The sequence below is a fragment of the Anarhichas minor genome, unplaced genomic scaffold (genome assembly GCF_050575085.1).
Source record: "Anarhichas minor isolate MPS153535 unplaced genomic scaffold, ASM5057508v1 ptg000063l, whole genome shotgun sequence".
Lineage (NCBI taxonomy): Eukaryota > Metazoa > Chordata > Actinopteri > Perciformes > Anarhichadidae > Anarhichas > Anarhichas minor.
Window position 1 is genome coordinate 1,547,976 of NW_027466509.1, and position 23,361 is coordinate 1,571,336.

General features: G+C 43.5%; 2 protein-coding genes across 3 annotated transcripts; one reads left to right on the forward strand and one right to left on the reverse strand.

Moving 5' to 3' along the window:
- Positions 1-65: 65 nt before the first annotated feature.
- araf (A-Raf proto-oncogene, serine/threonine kinase) lies at positions 66-16,771 on the forward strand. Of its 2 annotated transcripts, XM_076078184.1 has the most exons (16): positions 66-217; positions 1,639-1,853; positions 2,490-2,593; positions 3,039-3,141; positions 3,304-3,458; positions 4,158-4,256; positions 5,057-5,201; positions 5,455-5,482; positions 5,588-5,715; positions 5,880-6,082; positions 7,418-7,594; positions 7,971-8,017; positions 8,660-8,778; positions 8,868-8,999; positions 11,099-11,233; positions 12,187-16,771. In XM_076078184.1, exons 2-16 carry the CDS (start codon positions 1,743-1,745, stop codon positions 12,325-12,327), a joined length of 1,827 nt encoding a protein of 608 aa, XP_075934299.1. In that variant the 5' UTR covers positions 66-217; positions 1,639-1,742; the 3' UTR covers positions 12,328-16,771. The 2 variants fall into 2 exon arrangements, with proteins under 2 accessions (XP_075934299.1, XP_075934300.1); XM_076078185.1 differs by lacking the exon at positions 4,158-4,256.
- Positions 16,772-17,083: 312 nt separating this feature from the next.
- LOC142933898 (leukocyte surface antigen CD53-like) lies at positions 17,084-21,983 on the reverse strand. Its single transcript, XM_076078187.1, has 8 exons — positions 21,828-21,983; positions 21,081-21,165; positions 19,954-20,142; positions 18,364-18,438; positions 18,160-18,267; positions 17,940-18,044; positions 17,779-17,862; positions 17,084-17,581 (listed from the first exon to the last, which is right to left on the reverse strand). The coding sequence occupies exons 2-8, from the start codon at positions 21,141-21,143 to the stop codon at positions 17,510-17,512; spliced, it is 696 nt and encodes a 231-aa protein (XP_075934302.1). The 5' UTR covers positions 21,144-21,165; positions 21,828-21,983; the 3' UTR covers positions 17,084-17,509.
- Positions 21,984-23,361: the final 1,378 nt, after the last annotated feature.

Here is a 23,361-nt window from a genome sequence, read left to right on the forward strand (position 1 = left end):
AGAGTAATCATAATTACAGCACTAGGCAGAAGATACATGACGGTGAACTGCCGCCACCCACTGGGCGTCATGGACGTTACTGTGTGCGTGCTGTGCTTTTCCTCACGCAGCTAAGAATCAACCAATGAAGAAGAAGCATTTCGGAGGTTTTCCGCTTTCCCCGAAGTTCTTGACAGATCCGACTTCAGCTTGAAATAATTCAAGATGGCTGCTACAGGTAAGCGTTTAACTTCTATCCAAACTGCACGGAAGACACTAAGGGAAGAAGGTTTCGCTGTTATCCTGACAGATGTAGCTAGCGTTATAGCAACAACTGTTAAGTGCTGTTTTACTCGTGTCAATGAAATAAGTCGCTGCTGTGTATTTTAGGAAGACATCAGAAGTAACCAACAAGCTGACGCGGTGGTAAAACCCCCTACATTGGCTAACGTTAGCTGGCAGGGAGTAGCATAAGAGCCCTACACGTTAAAGTAAGATAAATTAGCCTCTGTGTTCACGCGAGCCAGATAATCTCCTCTCCTGCTCCACTCAGCATTTAGCCAGCTAACGTTAGCTCGCGCAGTACAAGTCGTTCTGAAAGGATTTGATAACTTTGGTTAGCGTTAACTTAACGCGATGTTGCTATCATGTAACATTTTACCCACTTCCTACCAGTCTACCTCTAAAAGTTGTTTGTTAGTCTGCTTTAATCGTTTAACTATCGCCCGAGAGAAACATGGCCTTCTAAAACTCGAAATGTCATTTCGCATCGCAGGCAAATCCCACGCTAAGCTAAATGGCTAACGTTAGGTAGGATTAGCATGCGAGTAGTTAGCGTTAGCAGTTCGCTGGTTTACAACTTTGACTTTCAGCGCTGCAATTCAGCATTGCTTTTAAAGATGGGCCCGACACATACGTTGTCACGTTACGTAGGGTAACGTTCATAGTAGTTTTGTTAAATGTGATCATCGGTGTCGTTCGTCTGTGCTGCGGAGTTCCACAGGCACTGCGTTGACGTTGAGACCGGGTGGCGTTCTCTCCTGTATCTTCAGACATCATTCAGAACTTAGGCAATCAGCTGTTGTTATCGACAGGATGATAACTGTGAGCCTCTCGCAGCTCGTCAGGATACATTCAGTGTACCTGTCATAACGTGTCCACTCTCCATACAGATGAGGGCATTGTTGAGAGAGCACAGATCCATTCTCATTCAGTGTAACGGGATTCTGCATTATGATTCAAAAGTCTCAAGAAACTAACATCTGCCAGAAATCAGTGTGCTCAACTTTATGTGTATACTGGCATTTGCACATTATGTATAGAATGTACATTTGTATTGTTGACTACAAACTACTGAAACTCTTTGTCCTGATTCGTGCCAGTTTCTATACAGATAACTACAGCTTTGCTTGTTTGGATGTGCTTTTTAGCTGCATGTCTTCTGCTTGTTTGTTCAGTGTTAAGGGTGTTTGCATTAGACTTTGTGCTTGATGTTGGATTCTTATGGTTGATTACTAAGGCGAGGCATCTACATCCTCAATCCACAAAATGCCCCCCCCCCCCCCCCCCCCCCAACAATCTGATCCACTTTATTTACACAGGAGGTATAGATGTGTGGAGATATTCTGTCCAAACTGAAATATGTCCATGTTGTTGCAGGAAACTAGGAAAGGGCTAACTCTTCTGGATTCCACTGTGCATGAAGCTCTCCTGAGGTTGTGGCGTCTAAGTGCTCCGTGTCCCAGCTCCTCCTGCCTCTCATCATGTCCTCCACCTCCTCCTCCTACTCCTCCTCGGGGGAGACTAGTCCGGAGGATGTACCCCGAGGTGGGGGCACCATCCGAGTCTACCTCCCCAACAAACAGAGGACAGTGGTGAGATGATTGGCTCTATACTGCTCCTAAACAATGAAGCAGCAGAACATTTAAACAACACATTTTGACATACTGAATACATCGATGTGAGTATGCTGTAACAAGATGAATAAGTGATAGCTGACTATTACCACCTCTGTGGTAGCACTGTTGGTTGTAAGTGTAATTACTCACACAAAATTCGACATCTTTTCCAGGTTGTTAATGAGTAAGCGAGACACAGATGGGCTCAGATTTCACAGATGGTGCCTGCCACCAACGTTTATCATCCCTATCAGATATCTTGTGTTCATATTCTGACAAATAATTGCTAAATTATCCTGTTACGCGCAAAATATGAATCTTAGTGAAAATGGTTGTGCATTATTGTAATAATGGTTGAAACAATAGGCTCCTCATGCTATCCATATCTCTCTACTGTAAAATAGCAGGCCATGTGTGGAGCTGAGCTGGGCCTGCTATGTGTGTGAAGTTCTGTCACAGCATGAGTAATCTATATGTCAACATGAAGTCAATTTACAGCTGTCATTTCTGCTTCTCAGTACTCCTAATATTCCTCCTTGTTACCTGTGTGTACCTGGCCAATGAACGTCATTTCAAAGTCCCATTTGTTCAACTACTGTTTCCTGTTCTCAGGTGAATGTTCGCCAAGGACAGACCGTGTACGAGAGTCTCGATAAAGCGCTCAAAGTGAGAGGCCTGAGCCAAGACTGCTGTGCTGTATTTCGCCTTCTAGAAGGGTAAGATTGCATTATTGTCCTCTGAATGTCCTCCCACACCATGCAGGGATAATGGGTTGCATTCCTCATCGCCAACATAACGGATCAAGAGGCAACAGCAAACAATTGGCTGAATTCTGGTGTGTGTGTGTGTGTGTGTGTGTGTGTGTGTGTGTGTGTGTGTGTGTGTGTGTGTGTGTGTGTGTGTGTGTGTGTGTGTGTGTGTGTGTGTGTGTGTGTGTGTGTGTGTGTGTGTGTGTGTGTGTGTGTGTGTGTGTGTGAGATTTTAAAGGGAAATTCTTGGATCTACTTTTTTACAGTTTCATCAAAATAGTAACATTGCACTTACCAAGGTAATTGTGGCCATCTGTATGTATGGTGTAGATGGACGCCTCAGGTTTTGATTGAATTCATTTGAAAGTATTTAAAGCTGATGATGTATACAAATGTGTTCTTGCCTCTCCAGTCGTAAGAGGCTGACTGATTGGGACACAGACATCACTCCTCTGGTTGGAGAGGAGCTGTTAGTCGAGGTCCTGGATGATATTCCCCTCACCATGCACAACTTTGTAAGTAGCTGGCAAATACATCTCCATGTTTATGGCTAAATACCTTTATTTACATAATGCCAACCTGTCAGCAACTGGCCTGGTTGGCGTTCCACCTGATGTTTGGGTTCGTAATTACATTGCTGGTGTAAAAGTGACTTTTGTGGCCTCTTTATCGTGCAGGTACGGAAAACCTTCTTCAAACTGGCCTACTGTGATTTTTGCCACAAGTTTCTTTTTAACGGCTTCAGATGTCAGACATGTGGCTACAAATTCCACCAGCACTGCAGTAGCAAGGTCCCTACTGTGTGCGTGGACATGGATACGGTGACCAAACGGTGAGTTGAGGGAGAACTTCAGGATCGAGCAGTGATTCAGTTCATCAGTGGGTGTAAATCTATACGGGCACCAGGTGTCTCTATGATACCAACGAGGGAATGAGTTATTTCAGAGCTGCCGTCTACAGCACGGGTGGGATGGAAGGGGGAAGCCCAATTACTTTTATTTTATTTTTTCATAGATTTTTGTGTCCTTTTTTTTGGCTGAGATTATGAGATCTGATCAGTGTTTCTGTTTGCCAATGTTGTTGATAAATGTATTTTGTTCTGAAAGACATGAACCCTAACCAACAAATGGCTACGTTGGTGTGCTCATCAGATGATGGTTCCTGTTTTTGTTATCGGCTGAGTGTCGTCTTTGAGTCAGGGAGCCCAGTTAGAAAAAGCATAAATTACAGATAAGATAAAACGTTATTCATCTCAAGGGAAGCTGCTGTGCAGCAGTGGTAATACAAAGTGGGTAGAGTGCAAATTGAAAAGTCTAAAATAACAGTTACGTACAATGCCAAAATCAAGTTAACAGTATGATCATAAAAATCTTAAACAGGTTAATGGCAGAGATCAGTCTATGGGGGTTGCATATAGATATGTAATTACAAGAACAACTCTAGGTCCTTAATGTAAATGAGTGTTCCTTTGTCTGACACATTGTTTTATTATGTCTCTTGTGCTATCCCTTCTCTCCTATGTTTTGTCCAGGGTTGATACTCATTCCTGCACAGATGAGTACCCACGGATACTATTGCCAGAAAATTCCCCATCGCAGAGCAACCTAGCCTTAACCCCAGAGCCTGCTGGGTAAGCGCCTATACTAAACAAAGTAGATTTAAGCTTAGTTTATACTCCCGCTTGGCGCCGCAGACGGGCGAGTATGTACGGAGGCGTTTATACTCTCTGTGCTGTGCGCTGCATTATTCTCCGAAACACCAGAGGGCGTACAAACAAAATCAAAAAGACAACAAGTGTAACCCATAGACTGTCAAAATGCCATAAACCAGCCTCCACAATGCCGAGGAGGGGTTGTAACTATCTGTAAACTCATATCTCCTCTTCATGGACTACTGTAGAGCGCTGTAAAGAAAGAAGTCAAGTGTTCCAGGCACTTTAAAGAAACAAAGGTTGAATATCTAGTGAACTATTTGATTTGGCTGCAAAATATTTACTCAAACGTAGATTTTTAAGACCTAATTATAAAGCATTTAAAAGCGAATCGGCCTTCTTTGTATAAACCCATGACATGTAGATAGTGCTTTTATCAGGGAACTATTTGTGTCACATGATCGCGCGCCAAGATACAAAAATTCAGAGCTGCACGACCACAACCACTTGTGGAGCCAACACGCACGACGTTTGTGTCATTTTCTGGTGCTGGCTTCACTACGGCGAGTACAAACTAAGCTTTAGGGGACAGTGTAGTCCTAGTCTGTGAAGCTGATATTCATATATATATATATATATATATATATATTCATATATATATATATATATATATATATATATTCATATATATATATATATATATATATATATATATATATATATATATATATATATATATATATATATATATATTCTGTCTCTTTTACTCGATCACTCAGGATGGACCTCCTGTCCCCGACCTCAGCTTTTCGCTTCCCCATGCCGAGTGGAGATGGCCAGTCTCTACAGAGGCATCGCTCCACCTCCACTCCCAATGTCCATATGGTCAGCACGGTGGGCCCCGCTGGTACCAGCATCATAGAGGTCAGTGCTGGCTGCTCGGCCCATGTTTTCATTTCTTGCTATTGTCAAGAGGATCCGATTGTATCTACGAAGGTAAACGGTGTTAACGATTGCCTGCTTTTTGATATCATTTTATATGACATCATCAAGCTCCAGTGCTTAAAAGTGTTGGTCCATATAAAGTCCTCAAACCGCTGACCTCGGCACCTTTTCCTTACCTGTGTGTTAAACATCATACGTGAATTTAAAATACAGGGTATCTCCTCCTTTTTAGGAAGCACTAAAATTCAACAACACAATGGGTATGTGAACTTTGTACTTATTTATATATTTAAATCTGTATTCATTTGTGATTTTACATGTGGTGTTATTGTCCTTTTTTTTGAAGTACTCTCTCCTCCCTGCAGGTCCTGAACCCTCACCAAAACCCTCCACCAGCCCACCGTCTTCTATCGGCTCTCCGGGGAGGAGACCGCCAAAGTCTCCCTCAGAGCACAAGGAGCGCAAGCCTTCCTCGTCCGACAACAAGAAAGTGGTATGTAGTCTTTGACCGCATCCTTCAGACGGGGTGTGGAGAGTTAGTAGTGACGGCAAAACCCTTGAAGTGCTATTCACAAAATGGTTGTGCAAAAATCTCAAAGGGATTTGCTTATGCTGTGAGTTAGTAGTTCAAAACATTCACTCTCCGGGATGTTTCAGCACCGAGGGGGCTACAGAGACTCGAGTTACTACTGGGAGGTCCACTCTCGAGAAGTCACCATTCAGAAGAGAATAGGTGCCGGCTCCTTTGGAACAGTCTTCAAGGGCAAGTGGCACGGAGACGTGGCAATCAAGATCCTTAAAGTCACCGAGCCGACCCCGGAACAGCTGCAGGCCTTCAAGAACGAGATGCAGGTGTTACGGTGAGAAGTGCTGTCTGTTCTCTACGTAAGCTGAAGTCTTACTTCTTTGAAAAAGGCCACTGACGACAACATTAAAACGGTTTCTTTAGATAAATATATATTTACAGTATTCATCAATGGGCTTTGACTTATGAAACCTTTGTGATGAGTAAAGATCTGTTTAAGGGAGACAGTATATGGTCTGACCGTGTCTGGTCAGTGTGTTAAATTGTGGCCGCATTGTTCAACAGACAGTGAGTGGTAGTGTCTATATCCTGAATTCCTGGATATTGAAGGCTCACGTTGGTGTTTTTCCACCTGGACCCTCTTTCCTCTGTTAGTGTGACTAATGGGTCCGGTGCTGATGGAGAATGAAACGAGCTGTGAGGTTAATCGGCGTCGATGGGTAACCGGAAGTTCACTCAAAGTGCTTGTTTTTGCCACTGACGGGCTCAGATTGTTATTAGAAGTGTAAAAAATTGGACCAACATCTTCTGTAACCACAAATCTGAATCCTAATCTTTTAATAGGCAGACATGTATAGAACAGTCAAAATATTGGAAAAGTAATATATTCAATATTTTATTAAATAATTGTAAGTAAAAGCTTTTCTGTAACGTTTCACTTTATCCTGTCTAGTTGTATTTGTGTCCACGTCCCACAAAAGGTCACGTCTCTTTGTGAAATCTGAATAACTGGCAACAACAAGTCCAGAGCACTCGCATCTCCACCTCTAAACAGTCAGTCAGTCCAGCTTGAAAAATACCCAAGTTACCCTTTACATTTTCTTCTGCAATTTTCTTTAGGGGTCTGCAATATTTGTTCTACGAGCTATATTCACATACAACCTCTCTCCTCTGCTCCGTGTTCAGCAGTTCAGTCGAAGTTTCACAGAATCTTTGTCATGTGACTGTTGGTCTCAGGCGAGTCAATCGTGACTTTCTCGTTGCGCTGAATGTAATGCTTCTTACAGGACCTGGTTACTTCAAACTGTTTACTTGGGGGGAGATTTTAAGATTTTAGTCTTGTGCGAGATCATCAGTGTGTTCGTTCCACTTTCTCTTCATGAGTTTCCGTGGTTGTACATTTTGAGAGAGCATGGCCAGTGGGTAAACTCCAGAACTAGACCGACCAATGGTGTGACCTCATCAATAACTCGGCCACGGACCGACTTCATTGTGTGTTTATGGCCCGTTTACTGCAGCCCAGCAGAAGAAATAGACTTTTAACCTATTTAGTGGGACATTATAATAACTCCAAATATATCAATTCAATAACTGTATCTTAATGAAATGAATAAGTTAATAATCTGATCATGGATGAGACTAATGCGATTGTGATTTCTGTTCTCTGCAGGAAGACCCGCCACGTCAACATCCTGCTGTTCATGGGCTACATGACGAAGCCCAACTTTGCCATCATCACACAGTGGTGTGAAGGCAGCAGCTTGTACCGCCATCTGCACGTCACAGAAACCAAGTTTGACACGATGCGGCGCATTGATGTGGCCAGACAGACGGCACAGGGCATGGAGTAAGACCTGCTGCTACATTCCATCTTAATCACCAGACACCAAGTGTCAAGTAGATGCTGTGTTTGTTCCCGTACACAACTTTGTGTACTTTGTATTTAATGGAAGCTAGTTTGGTAGAGAAATGAGTCCATGAGATGCATCATATTAACTTTTCATGAACCGTCCTAATGGGATTGAATTAGTTTAAATGTTGTTGAGTGTGTTTCAGCTCTGGTCTGAACAGTGAACAGTGTGATCTGATGGTGTCAGTCGTAGTGCAGGCTGTTCATACTGCAGGAGAACCTCTGACTAATGGCTTAATGTTGTGCAGGATGCAATATAACGTATTAATAACCTTATACAGATGAAATCACTCATGTTCTTTCCCCCTTTCAGTTATCTTCATGCGAAGAACATAATTCATCGAGACCTGAAATCAAACAGTATCCTTTTCTTGTCGAGTGGTAACATTTAACAATGTAGGTGTTTGTGCTTCAATCACCTGGAACTCAACCAACAACATGTTCTGTAGCAACAAACGTTGAACCTGAATCATAATCTTAAACAGGCAGACATGTCAAGAACAGTCAAAGTATCGGGGCGGTTATACATTCACTATATTTATTTCTTCTGTACACTGGTGCGTTGGCTTTGAGATGAAGCAATGCCTTGGATGTGAAAGGGTGTCAGCGTCAAACAATGGGCCTCGTGCAGGAACACGTCGTAGGAACAGATTCGTTCATAGGTGGTGAGAACTTCTCTTTCTGAGTGGCCCAGACCTGTTGAGAGACTCGTGTACTATTCGTCTGCTGTTATCTGAGCCCACGTTCTCCCTCTAATGGATTGATATGTAATGATCGTATTTTCATCACTTTGAAGACATTTTCAGTTTGAAAACCCCGACCTATGACTCTGCACTTTGAGTTCTAGGCTAATGTAATTCTAAATGTATTCACGTTCGCTAAACCCCGAGAACTTGTTTGCAGTTGGTGCTTTCAGCAGCTCTCACTTTCTGTGCTCGTTTGTGGTGACATGAATATGTACATCAGATCTTTGGAGTCATGTTTCCTCAGCTTTGCCGCTAGATATTTTTCTCCACGAGGGCTGGACTGTGAAGATCGGTGACTTCGGCTTGGCCACGGTGAAGTCTCGGTGGAGCGGCTCTCAGCAGGTGGAGCAGCCCAGCGGATCCATTCTGTGGATGGTAAGCCTCGGCTGAATGAATGTTTGATTCCTCACGTCATCACACAAATGAACTGCTCACCTTTTGTCTTGTGCTCGTGTGTCCCCGAGGCTCCTGAAGTGATCCGAATGCAGGACAGCAACCCGTACACGTTCCAGTCCGATGTGTACGGCTACGGAGTGGTGCTGTTTGAGCTGATGTCGGGGACTCTGCCTTACTCCAATATCAACAACAGAGACCAGGTGACATGACTCTACTGCTCTTTGGGTTTACACAACACTAGTCCGGCTTAGCAAGAGAGCTCGTCAGGAAAGGTCTGGAGCCGCACTTTATCATTCTGCTTTCAGGAACGGTTGCTCTGGCGTGTTTGTGTTGTTTTAAACCAATCACAGTCACATTGAGCCGCGCCAAGCACAGGATGCAGAGACGATGAGAATACACTTAACTTTCCAATCATGTGGAGCAGCTGGCGGTCCAATCGTACCAGAGTCTACTAGGGTTGGGTACCGAAACCCGGTGCCAATATGGCACAATATGGTATCTACCGGACCGAAACGCAGCGCAGATTTCGGTGCTTCCTTTCGGTGCCTGAGCCGATTGAAATACTTTTTTTACACTACTCTGATGACTCCGTCCTGGCAGCCTCGGTCCTCCGCTCCTCACTCATAGTATTATTACAACCGGACGAGCCGTGCGCGCTTAGAAACAAACCCCTCCATCATTCTGGCGAAGCTTCGGCCATGATTTATAAAAAAAAAAAAACGAGACCGAGATCTGTCAAACGGCTGGCAGGCTACTGACTTCCTCCATCAACATCCGGGTACTTAGCGCTGGCGCTCATAAGCACAACATCCACGCGAAACCTTCTTCTTCTTCGAGGTGTAGTGGCGGTTGGCAAACGATGAATTGGTGCATTACCGCCACCAACTGGTAAAATAAAATTAGTCAGGAGTGTCGTATTTTGCCAGAGAAGGAAAATATGCTCATATTTCTGCAAAAGAATTGCTGAAGTTTGAAGCTGTAGTGTGTGTACAGAGTGTGTGTGTGTGTGTTTTGTATTTATTTATATTTATTTAAGTATACTGTAAACTGTTAATATATTGTTCATAGTTTGAAGTTAAAAAGTTTGAAGCTGTAGTTTGAAGCCAAGTGTTTTGTATTTATTTATATTTATAGTATACTTTAAACAGTTAATATATTGTTCAATTTGAAGAAAAAAGTATCGGTTCAGGCACCGTTTAGGCACCGGTATCGTTTTAAAAGTATCGTTTTAGGACCGGTATCGGAAAAAACCCAAACGATACCCATCCCTAGAGTCTACTGAGTTAAGGTTGTAAGTTGTGGTGTGTGTGGGTTACATGCCTACTGCTAACAAACAACCAGACGCTACATGTCTACAGCCACGAGTTCCTATAGACTCAGCATGTGATGCAGTTTGACACACGGGTGTCTTTTTATTGCACACCAGAAAGCAATTAGTTTGAAGGATGTAAAAAGGAGGAGTGGGCACGAGGGTGGCACAGAAGCAAGAATCTCACCCGCCACCTGAAGATGTTATCCTCGATTCATCTAATTGTTTAATATAAAAAAGGTCCAAAAGTTGTGAATCAGTGCAACACAAAGCCCGAGGTGTCGTCTTTCCATTGCTTGTTTAGTCTGACCAACAGTTCACCCAAAAATATTCAGTTAACAATGATGTGAAACAGAGAAAAGCAGCAAATCCTGCCAATGGAAGAGGGACAACAAGTGGACATTTTACCTTAAAGAAACGCTGAGTCGATTTATTATCGATTATTTTTCTGTCGAGTTGCTCTTTGTTTCATCTTCCATGCTTCATCACTATCTACAGCAAATGCCATGGTCATCTGTCATTTGTAGTTTTTGAGGCGTCTCGTCTTTAACTCGTCTTTACGGGCGACTGTGGCTCAGTGGTGGACCACGGTCGCCCCTCAGTCAGAGGATCGGCAGGTCCATCTAGTCCATGTCGATGTGTCCTGCAGTGTGGACCACAGTGTTCACTAAGTGACCAACAGATGGAGCAGGACTTGACACTAATGCTCGCCCGCTCGCCAATCCCTAAAACTGCAACACTGTGAACCACACATCCGTAGAAATCAGCTCGAGGAGAGTTAGCGCTGGTTAGCGTGAGCTAAATAACAGAGCTAACAGCATAGCAACATTTGGCGTTGGTCCTGTTTTATTGTAATTTATTGCCATGCATGCTGATCAGAAATACTAAGTGTATTTACTGTAGCTTAGGTTTATGTCACTATCACTGTTTCCCTACATGAACAGCACTCTCACATCTAACTCACGGTTCCCTCTGTGGTGTTGTTCTCAGATAATCTTCATGGTTGGACGTGGTTACTTGTCTCCAGACCTCAGTAAGATGTATAGTACCTCACCCAAGTCAATGAAAAGGCTCATCATTGACTGTCAGAAGTTCATACGGGACGAGAGGCCTCTGTTTCCACAGGTGAGTCGTGTACTAGCTTCCCACAAGAAACCAGGAGAGCATAATGTAACAACAGTTTGGTGCATAGTATAGTAAGTTATTATATTTTGAGGAAATGATTACATTATAATCTCCTCGTCTTCTTTAAGTTTAGGACCTCTTCTAGTTTTACAGGACACTGTGGAGTCCTTCATTTAAAGCAGCTGGACTCTCTCCGTCTGCTCTAGACCACATCTTCATCACTCACTCCCAAACTGATCAAATCTTCAATGTGTGACAAAGTTCACGACTACAAGATATCTACAATATATATCTAGTGACCTGACGACACAGAACCTTTACAGAGATGATGCTGGATGATTCTTCACGTGTGGAATAATTGCTCCTTACATAATTATTCAGTTACTGTAACACAGGGTTTAGTTAGTCTCTAAACATGCCCTGCACGCACGTGTGATACAGGCACACAGATCGGGATCTGACGGGCTCGTGCCTCACGCTCCCTACGTGCTCAACACTGCTCACCTGTGGAGTCGACTCCTTGCTGAGTTCTCTGTTGTCCAGGTCATTGGATATCCTGTAGTCACGTTCAAGAGACAAGTTGCTTCACACTAAGGACTCCACTGGTGCCGTGTAGCAATAGAACCATTCTTCTGCTTTAGGACAGTACTCTGTTTTTATAATGTAATAATTATCTCATGATGTAATAACTTATTACATCATGAGATAATTGTTATTACGTCATGCACTCATGTTTTTCTTACATTATCTGCTGATTATCACATTTTGAGCTATTATTACTACATTATACACAGTTATGACATTATCAGTTCACAGTTTATGTCCCAGAAGGTGTCCCATGAAATCAGCACCGTATTCTCATCTGCTATGAACTGAGGTAGCAGTGGAACCACCTTTCTGTCATCGTTCTCTTCCTAACTAATCCCGCCTCACATTTGGTTTTCCTTCATCAGATCCTCGTGTCCATCGAGCAGGTTCAAGACCTGCTGCCAAAAATCGAGCGGAGTCGCTCGGAGCCGTCGCTCCATCGGGCCGTCCATGCCGAGGACCTGAACCCCCTTCTGTTCCACACCACCAGGCTGATGCCCCTCTAGGCTCCGCACAGCAGGGGCAGAGAGGTCGTCTCCCTGAAGAGAAGCCGCAGCATTCCCGTGCCACAGGGGGGCCACAGGCCCACTGTCCTGGCAGACCACGACCCCGCCCACTCCCCGCAGCGCTCAGTAACTGTAGAAATAACTGTACGACATTTAGTCTGATCGTGAATCATAGAGACAGAGATCTGCTCGTTAGGTGAAATACTTGTCTCCTGTTTCTAGAAGGATGTTAAAATGCCTTTGATCGTTACGCACTCTGACCTGCTCCGAGGTGTTTTCACTTGTTTTGAGGAAAAGGTTAAAACTGATGTTTTGCACATAGCCTGCAAAATTGTGTTGCTCATTTTCAGCAGTAGAATAGTCCGTCAGTCCCTTTGAGGAGCACTGTAATCATAGCCAAAATATTTAAATCCATTCAACAGCCATAATGCTGGAGCTGCTGGTTCAGGTCACCTGATCAGCTTACGTGTTGCAGATGCTCACTCGTCATGAGCCCCTTCAGTGTGATGGGACATCTCACATGTGAAGCTGGTGATTTAGTCTGGATGGGAACCTCCACTCGTCTCTGCTAATATTTCCCAGCTATAATTAGTTTTACTGAAGCACAACACGTCAACGTTGGAGTTCCCTTGTTCCCTTGGTGAAAGCTCCTCTGCACACTAGGGCTGTATCGAGGCTTCAGTCATAATGTAGACGTTGGAATTGGAATGCTTGTTACAGCAAATCACAATGACTCGTCATTGTGATTCCAAAATACAAGATCTCAAGATTTTCCCAAGTATTTTATTTTTGCCAGTTCAGAGAAAACCCCTTAATGCATCACAGGCCACCAACACCCAGCAGAACATTAACAATCGGTTCTGATGCAGATCAGAACCATGTATATAGTGTATGAAGAGGCTTCAGGTTAAGGGCTCTCAGTAGCACTGCTCAATCTACAGCAACTACTTTAACATTTAGATCTGTTGGTTAACACAGCACACCGTCAACGGCAAGGTACTCCACTCACTCCTCTCTAGACTCTTACCACAATGTCATCAGGCTCCAGATCACAGGGTTGCACACACACACACACACTTATATATGTATATACATTTGTTATTTTCAGCCTAGTGTGTAATTGACAGCCCACAGTGAGTTGTAGTCTTAATGTAAGTGCTTAGTTGTATTGCTGCTACACATAGTGTGTTTTCTGTTCACTTTATTGCTACCGCTCAGAGATGAGACAGACGGACTGTCCCACTGTCCCACGGCACGCAGCTCAGCAGCAGTCTAGTCTTCCTGCTGTCAAACACTACACTGTGGATTAGCCACTGAGTGATAGTTCACAGTTCCATGCCCACACACACACACACACACACACACATTCATCTGGTACTGTAGCAGCTGGGGATGCATGAACACTGTGAGCTACTCCAGTCCAGAGGCTCTGTGTGAGAAGTGTGATTACTTCTTCAGGCTGCTCCCAATGAACTGGACTGTGTGTGGAGGTGGAACATGATAAAAACTGTCCGACTTCCCCAGAATCCGGGGTCCGAGTTTCAGAAGCTCTAGATGAGTGGGCAGGCTTTTGGTTTGACACATAATGAAGCAAATCATTCATTTGGTTATGTGTTCATGTGTTCATGCAGGTTGAGCAGCATGAGTGAGTCTGTGTTTAGCATCAACTCCAGTGAGTAATGCGAGCCTTGTCTCATGGTTGGATATCGGATGTCTTGTTCTGTAGAGGACTTGCTGTCATTGTTAACTTCAACATGTGTTATCTGGCAGGCCGAGCTGTTCAGGAAGCTTGGTTAGATTAGTAAAGGAAGGTACGTGGATGCGTATGGCTTTAGTTTTAAGACGGTGTTCTTGTCCGTCTGTATACTGCTCGTCTTTCCTGCTTCACCTCTGCAGGAGCATGAAAGGACAAAGCGTGACCTGGTGCTGATGTTGCTCACGGTGTGATCTCTGGCTGAGGCCTGTAACTAGCTGCTGTTGCCTCATGACTTACGTGGTGAATGGACTCAGTGAGGCAGACACTTCATTCATCCCACGCTCAGGTGAACACTGCTTCAGTGGATGTAGGTTCACTTCAGACTGAAGGCAGAGAACACGCTGCCTTGTGTAACAATCAGCTGTGGTTAAAAGAACGGCCCAGCTGCATGAAGAGCTCCTGAGTACTGAGGGTGGCGCTCTGCTCTGTGAGCACAGGTTGACGTTGAGCAGGGGTCAGGGGTCAGCCAACACCGCTGTGGCCCTCAGGCTGCTGGAGGACAGGGACACAGTCCTTTATGAAGCACTACTCCTGTTCAGAACAGAACCAATCACGGGATTTAATTCATCACAGCGAGTAAAGAGTAGTTGTGTTTTAATTTATTTTATTTCATGGATTACAAACTAATCCAAAGTGGACTTGGCAGAGACTCGGTGCTGGTCTCCTTTACTTGAACCAGCTGCTTCCTCTGATCTGTGACGCTAGTGGAAGGTTCTAGACTTGCTGACCTCTTTTCTCTGGTCTAGGTTTTTGGTTTCTTATAATATTGACATAACCGAAGTCAGATTGTTACTGCTCTCCGGTTGAGAACAGGTTCCTGTCTGATGGGCAGTTCATTCTCCTGTGCTGGTGTCCAGCATTAAACTCCACAGCAGCAGCTAGATGGTACTCTGTGCTCCTCTGGTCATCAGAACCTCCTCTTGGCCTGATGTGTTTGGTGTAAACGGCTGCAGAGTGAAGGCAGAGCGACCTCTCTTCACATCGTCTCGACTCTTTCAGGGTTTTTATCGGCTCGTTGCAGCTCGTGCACATTTTATTCTCGATTGTTGACGTTTCCAGAGCTCTTGTGTGTGACTGCTCTTCTTCCTGGATTTAGGACTAACGCGCTTCTTCTCCTCATGAATGTAGGTCGCCTGCTAGTTCCTTCAACAGTGGTTGTTACTTTTTTAGGATGTGATCAATAGAGTTCACTGCTTCCTGGCAGAGTTGGTAATCATGGAAGTATTTGCTGAGTGTACTACTGAGTCGTCTGGTTTTTAGTGTCACACTTGTACGTGGACTAGCAGCAGCTGTGAGGGTGGTGTCTGGGTGGTGTCTGGTGTTCTGTGAACTGGCCTCGCTTCTCTGAATATCGTATGTGTCCGTTATCAATGAACTGACAGCAGATCAGACATTTATATTTCAATGTTGTGAAGATAGGGGCTGGGTACCCTTACTGTTCTTACTCATTCCAGTTCTATCGGGGGTCGTGGTTTTACCGGCGGGGGTCAGGGTTTTGTGAACCAGGGTTGGGAGAGACTTTGTTTCTGTCTTTCTCTTATTTATTGATGTCTTTGCAGATGTTCTCGAACACATGTTTACAGAGAGACATCACTCTCTGCAACATTCACGTCGTGCGTGTGTGTCCCCCCCCCCCGTCCCCGTCCGTGTGTCCGGGCTCGCTCTCTCTGTGTGTGTGTGTGTGTGTGTGTGTGTGTGTGTGTCCCCCCCCCCGTCCCCGTCCGTGTGTCCGGGCTCGCTCTCTCTGTGTGTGTGTGTGTGTGTGTGTGTGTGTGTGTCCCCCCCTGTCCCCGTCCGTGTGTCCGGGCTCGCTCTCTCTGTGTGTGTGTGTGTGTGTGTCCCCCCCCGTCCGGGCTCTGTTCTTTTAGGAACGGTACTGTCTGCTCCCCCACATCACTTATCACGTCTCCTGCAGGTGCATTTGTAGTGCAGCTTGTCTTTTAAACATCTTGAGCACAAACTAGGTATCGAACCTTTTAGCAATAGTTTGTTCAGAGGGTTTCACTCCGACAGCATCCTAAAGCACCGTGTGATACTTGGCTGCCAGGTCAGCTGGAGCCTGAGATATGTAAGTGCAGCTTGTAAGTGTTTGAACGGCCTTATGGCTGCTGAATGAAAGAAACCCACCTTTTCTAAATGAGATGCTTTTTATTAGCGTTCAGCTAAAGCAAGGACAGAATGTCTTCTTTTAAAGTGACATAGTGCTGTTGGACCAGGTTTCCTGTGAATCAATATCATCAGTGCATCACCTCTCAGAGGGACTTGTTGTTCATTATTCTGTTTAGAGAGGATATTGGATCATTTTGGCTCCGTTTTGTGTTCATCTGGTATCTAAAAGAGGAACCGTTACTGGGAGTTCACCCATTCAAATGGACCGGAACAGCTCTGTGACACGTTCATGATACTGGAGGTCTGTTTCAGAGAAGAAGAGGAGGAGAGAGCTGTATCATCAGTCGTGTTTGTGTGTCTTCATATCTCTAGGTGAATGTTTATAGTTTCTGAGGTGTCCAGTTTGCAATAAATGGTATATTCTTCTGTGTACAGTTACATTTTTTTTAAATTACATAAATTGTACTTGTCTATTTTTTGTGTGATGGTTTCAAAAAGAACAAAATAATTTTAAAGTGTAACGGAAATCTTAAAATATTGATGCAGGATTTATTCTCTAAATAAATACATTCATCTGTTTCCTGCTTGTTCTCAACTTTCTGTGCAGTCATCTGAAGTTCATGTTTCGTTAAAAGAAAAGGACAAAATCTCCAACGCTATTTAACAATGGAAGTCTTAAACATTGACATCGAGGGTTTTTCCGCTGCCTCTCACACATGAGACTCTGAGCAACACGTGTGTGTGTGACGTCTTTAGAGGAACCGGCGGTTGAACTGAGTCAGAAGAGGAAGTGGTGAACAAATATGGCTCCACCACAGATCAGTGAACCGCTCAACAGGAAGCGCTGATCATCCGACAACATGAAGTTAGTCAAAATGGAGGATACAGTGGTGCATTTAATAAGGCTTTATTGGTACATTACAGGATTTCCAAAAGTTATCAAGTTTGAAAAGATGTGTAAGAAAGTTATATCATAATTAATGTGACAGAAACGGCTACTTTTCATTATTCTCTTCATGTAGAAAGGATGAGAGGAACTTGACAACAAGCGGCTTCAGACTGAAACAGCGTTTTACTTTCTCGCTCCGTTATGGAAGCCCAGTTCTCTGAAACAGCTTCCATTTTCTTGAGAATTAAAAAGCTTATTCTGTTGAAACATATTTTGGGATCATGGCAAAACAAAGATTATTAAATCACAATTTTGTCCTCTGATCTTAAATGAGCTTTTCCAGAAACATCTGCAAACATGATTTGATCAAAGGACAAGAACTGTACAAGAATATTAACTTTAAGATGTGCAGATGAAGAATATATTGTCTATAACTTGTAGCCTAGTCCGGATCTACTGATGTGGCAGAAGAGCGTCATGGCGAAACACATTCCCAATACCTGTCAACAAACCAGATGAAAGAATAGAATTGTAAAACACATCTGGATGAACTATTAAAGCTGCATTCAATTCTAACCGTGGCCACTTCAAGCTCCAACAAGATGAAAATGTGCTCAGATCTTGTACGGAGAAATGAACAGAGTGTTCCTTTCAGTTTGGTAATAAGTATGAAGTATTTAGATATGCGTCAGTTTACCTCGACAATGCAGAGGATAATGACGGAGATCCCAGTGGTCAGGAAATTCTCCTCAAAGAAGTTCTGCAAGGTTATCAAACAACCCTGCAAACAGAGAGCATCCCGTTAGAACCGTCACCAACCGTCTCATGCAGGTAAGGCATCTGTCTGCATCGTGTTACCTTTGATCTGTACTGGACCGACGGGCTGTTGCAGTTCTTCAGGCAGCAGGACTCGGGCACTTTGTCTCCCCAGTCCGTAACATTATTGATTCCACAGCAATTAAGCTGAAACAGATTTTTAAAGAGGTTTTACGATAACGGACTGAGATGTCTTCGCTCTCTGTATTTCAGCACATCATTCATGTGAGCTGTCAGTGTGTCTGTGCTCTGATCCACTCACCTGCACCTGAATCAGATCCCACTCATTCATCACACTCGTCGAGGTTTCATTCTTCTCTTTGGCCTTTTCCAAACCGTTGTTGAGATCCTCTTTCACCATTCTACCTATCTAAAGAGTGAGGAGAGGTTTGCAGATTATACATAGTTGATATGTGTTTCCTCCATTAGTACAGCACGGTGTGAGCACTGATGGATGTGACCCTACCTCTCTCTCATACATGAGCAGCAGGCATGCTGCAGTCAGCTCCACCAGCATCAGCAAGAACAGCAGCAGGAAGAACTGTCAACAGAATAACCCACGACAGTCGGTTGTATGTTTCATCTTTGAGAAACATTCAAATACCACCAGAGCTAAGGGAAGATTCCTCAACACAACAAGAATGTTCAAATATACTGTCGGTCCAATGGAAGGAGAAACACGGGCAGTTTGGAATGTTACCCAAACGGTCCACGGTAAACATCCCTCTGTCTGTGGACCAGTGAATGATGCTAACATCAGCATGTCAGCGCAGTGACATCATGATGTTAACACGCTGATGTTTATCAGGTGTGACTAACATGTTCACCGTCTTAGTTTAGCGTGTTAGCATCATGACACGCACAACGTGCAGCTGAGGTTTTACTTCACTTTTGCAGGGATTTGGTCGTGTTTAGAAATGATCACCAAGGTCATCAGCATCCGTCATCTGAGGAGCATGAATCTGTTGGAACCACATTTTATGGCAATTCATGCTTCAGCTGTCGAGACATTTCACTCAAAACCCGAAAGTGGTAGGATTCCATCTCAGGGGACCATGAATGTCTGTATAGACTTTAAGGGCGACCACATAGTACGAGGGCACTAATGAGGTTGCTTTGTCCTGTGCACTGAGGGATTATTAATGATATTTTGTGTGGGCTCATTTTTAGTTTTTACCTTCAAATACAGTGGTTTAGATAATGTGGATAAAGTGTTGGCTTGTTTCCAACCTGTCTGGTCTTCTGGGTTACACACCTGTTGGACTGTTGTAGCCATGTAGCCATGTTCCCAGAGTACAACGTGATTCTAACTGATAACAAACTATGAAGATAAAACACCAAGTTGTAATAAATCTAAATGATCCTTCCATTTATTGATGATGTAATACTGGTGATAGAAAGCATGTAAAGTAGATCTTAAACAGAAGTATTGTGTTTCAAATATTTCTTCCACTTACATCTCTACCGCGTCTCTTGTCGTAGTGGTGCTGGAAATGATTTGTGACTACAAGCAATGCCTGAGAACGATCAAGCATGCCTGCAAAATAGCTGAAAGTAACTTGTTTTCTTCTAGTGCCATGAAGCCCTGCAGATATGCTTTGCTTTCATTGGTCCAGGTTTTGGGTCTTCCAGTACAAATGAGATGAATGGTATTGACATCGTGGTGTTTACAGCATTAAAGATACACATTGTCTCACTTACACTGGCAAATATACACAGCACACAGCACACAGTTGAGAATGGAACTAAGACTTGTGGTGAACTGACTCATCACTTCTACGTGTGTATTTAGGAATGTCTGTAAAACGATCAAAAATAGAGACGTGATGAGAGTCGGTGAGAATAACCGACTCATTTATGTGGACATTTTGGAAAAGTCAGCAGATTTTGTTCTGCGTTATCATCTTGTGACACGTTGGAGGCCCAACAGCCCAGGTCTCGTTAAGGTGACAGTGTACAGAGAACAGAGAGAGTGATCATGAGGAGTTAGCAGATGGACCAGAACAACAACACAGCCAGTGTGAGCACCCAGGGGTGCTGTGTGTGTGTGTCGTACCGTGAGCAGGAGACAGCGGTTCTCCTTCAGAGCACCCAGGAAGCCCAGGAAGGACACGCAGGTGATGACGATGCCGCTGATCAGCAGCATGTTGGCTAAGTTGAAGCTGGCCAAGGTCGGGGTGAGAGCAGCCATCTTGAAGTTGACCATCATGTAGACGCCGAAGCCCAGCACTGCCACACCGCACAGCTGACAGGATTATTAGAGTGATCACACATGAATGCTTCATAATGATAATCCACTTATATCCTATGTAGTTATATTGTGACACTGAGAGGAGCGTTCTTTTCTTCATCATGAGTACTTCTACTTTAGTTACATTTTACAGTTGATGCTTTTACTGAAAGGCCAACGTTGGTCTCCGTGTGTTTGTGTCTATGTGACTACCGGGGAACGTCTTTGACGTTGGTCCAGTTGAAGTATTTGGAGCGCTGCAACAGGCTGTAATGAAACCGCTCGGGGCAACTCCTCACCGTCAATGCACGCCCACTACAAATGTTTGTGTCTGACACACGATGGAAAGAACCCGACAGAGAGAGAACCTTTTGCTTTCTGTTTGTTATTGTGTCATGTGACTTGTTGCCAGAAGACGGTGGGAACGTGAGTGGGAGTTGGAGAGAGGAGTGTAAGAGGGGTTGTACAGAAAGCTTAGCTTCATGTTTTCTAAAATATTTTCAATGTATGAATATTTAGCTTTTTCAGTGTGAGACGGGATCAAGTGATGGGCAAAGAACATCATTGGGTTCCTCCGTAGGGTTCTCTCCATAATGTAGTCAGACACTTCTGATGACTACCGGAGCCTGTTAGTGGGCCGGATACATTTCGTCTCCAGCGCTCTCCCTCAATACTGAACCAGTTTCATAACTTGCTGTCACATTAGTCACTTAGACACAAAAACATGGAAAATATAGAGTCCAGGTTGAGAAATACCAAAGCTAGTAAAGGATCAGAATACTTCCTCAAACACTGACTTTTCCTTCTTTCAGTCGGTTCAGTCTCTTGAGTTTGTACCACTACCACTTTAAGTGGCACTTATGGAATCATTACTTTTATGTCATTAGCTGAGCTACACCACAACATGGACCATAGTGACCTAATGTGCTGCTGGATGATGAAGACATACGTACAAAACAAAGGAAGTTGGCGAAACACATGGTGTACTTCAAACACTTGAGGCAGCCTTGAGCCATTCTGTCACACCTCTGATCAGACCTGCAGCAAGAAACATTCAGGTTAACATATTTCATCTGATATGAACAGAGGAAGACAAAATGTATCTGCTCTGAACAAATTCCGGCCTTTTGTGTGTGTGTGTGTGTGTGTGTGTGTGTGTGTCTCAACGCGGACAAAGCGCCATGACCCCATCTCACTTGTGTTTCCTCCCAGTTTACATACAGAGTTACAAATACATTTCACCTTCATTAAACAGGCCGTGTAGTATAGCTGGTGTTGCTAATGACGTCACAAGGTCTACTGTGGAAATGAATACTTCTGGGTAAAAATGATAACTATCACCACAATGTATATGTTTAAATATTTAAATATCAGAAAACTCAAACAGTTAATCTATTTATAACCTGACGTAAGAATGATTAATAAAGATGGATGCCAGAATAATATCATTTTGCTCACATTTGATCTATTTCTCCTAAACGTTTACATACGACACTCCGACTGAGATGACGGACCATGCTGGTATTTTAAGTCGTTTTTAAGTTTTTTTAATTCCTTATTGGATTTCCTTTTTTTCTAGTATTCTCTAGAGATACGACAACACATGTTTTTATGATAAAGACAAAAGCGACAGAGAAAACACTCTAAAAGAATATCTCAGCCTGACACTAAATACAGAGGAGAATAAATAGAGGTCTTACCAGCTTGGGAGAATAATGTGCTCGTCTCTGTGTTCACACTGCTGTTGCTCACACTTCCCCTTCTCATGGCGCTGTGGAGCGTGTAGCTCTTTGTGGGGCTTTCAGCATCTCATTCACTTCCTCATTCTCAGTACAAGCAACATGGAACATCGATGACAGAAAGCGTGGTAGAGAACAAACCAAAATAAAAGCAGCAGTGTCTGTCACACACTTCTGTTATTTAGACGAGGTCTACGTGTTCAGAAATAAACAGTCAGACTGTGGTCCAGAGCTCTGAGGTTGAAAACATGCTGAATAATTATGTAACATGTGAGGTGACAATTATGTCAGAGAAAAATAGGATCCTTATTATTCAAAAACAATAGGTTACCAAACTCACTGCACACATGGCGTTACAGATGTGGTGAGCTTGACTCAAGTCTTTAGAACATTTTATTTAATTACTTATCTTGTATTGGTCTTTGTTTTTATACAATATAGCAATGTTAATTCTATTCTATTCTATTCTAGTCGAGTAAAGCCCATGAGAGTTTGTGTAATGTATGTACAAATATATAAATGAACTGCTCCAGCAGCAGCATTTATATACACTTACAGTAGACGTGTATGCATATCTGTTTAACATAAAAGAGACTTGAAGTGTGGTGGAAAACCCTGAAGGGCTGAACATTCAGTTTCAGTTGGAGATGTGAACCACACCCTGTAGGCAGCCCACTGAGCAGGCTGAGAAGATCCGCTTCAGGTCAGCAGACTGTTGACTGTTTACAGAACTATGAAACTAGCTAGAAAATCCTACTTCCTAAATCTAAACTCTTACAAAATGTCCCCAAATTCCTATTATATTATTAACTATTGATCAAACCAATTAGTCCTTCTCCAACCATTTCCAATTTTCTAAATAATAGATGTGTTGATTTTGCACATTTTAATGAATTATGAATTAATATTCTACAAGACCACAGTTCTAAATGTGCTTTGATGGTAAAAGGACTCTACTTGTATTTCTCTTTTCTTGTCTTCCGACCACTCAAAGCACTTTAACACTACATGTCATCATTCACCCATTCATACACTGATGACAGGACTACCATGCAAGGTGCACCTGCCCATCAGGACTAACTAACATTCACACACCGGGAAACTACGGGACCATCTTGGGGTAAGGACACATTTACATGGACTAACGGAGCCGGGGATCGAACCACCGATCCTCTGATTGAAGGACGACCGTGCTCTACCACTGAGTCACAAGCACAAGCACATCACGCTCCTCAGGGGTCAACAACCTCAAATGAACTGTCTACCAGTGGGACCCATTGTGACCAGGACAGCATGTATAACATCCTTGCCTTCCCGTCGTGGAGCGTGCAGTGGATGAACCTGCCTTGTGACTTTAAGATGCTTGAAGAGGTTACAAGGTCCATTTATTGTTATTGTACAATGACATATGTGAAGGGTGGAGTATGAGTCCCTGAGTCTCAGCCGGAGGAAAGAAGCTGCTCTGAAGTCTGGTGGTTCAGCAGCTGATTCTTCT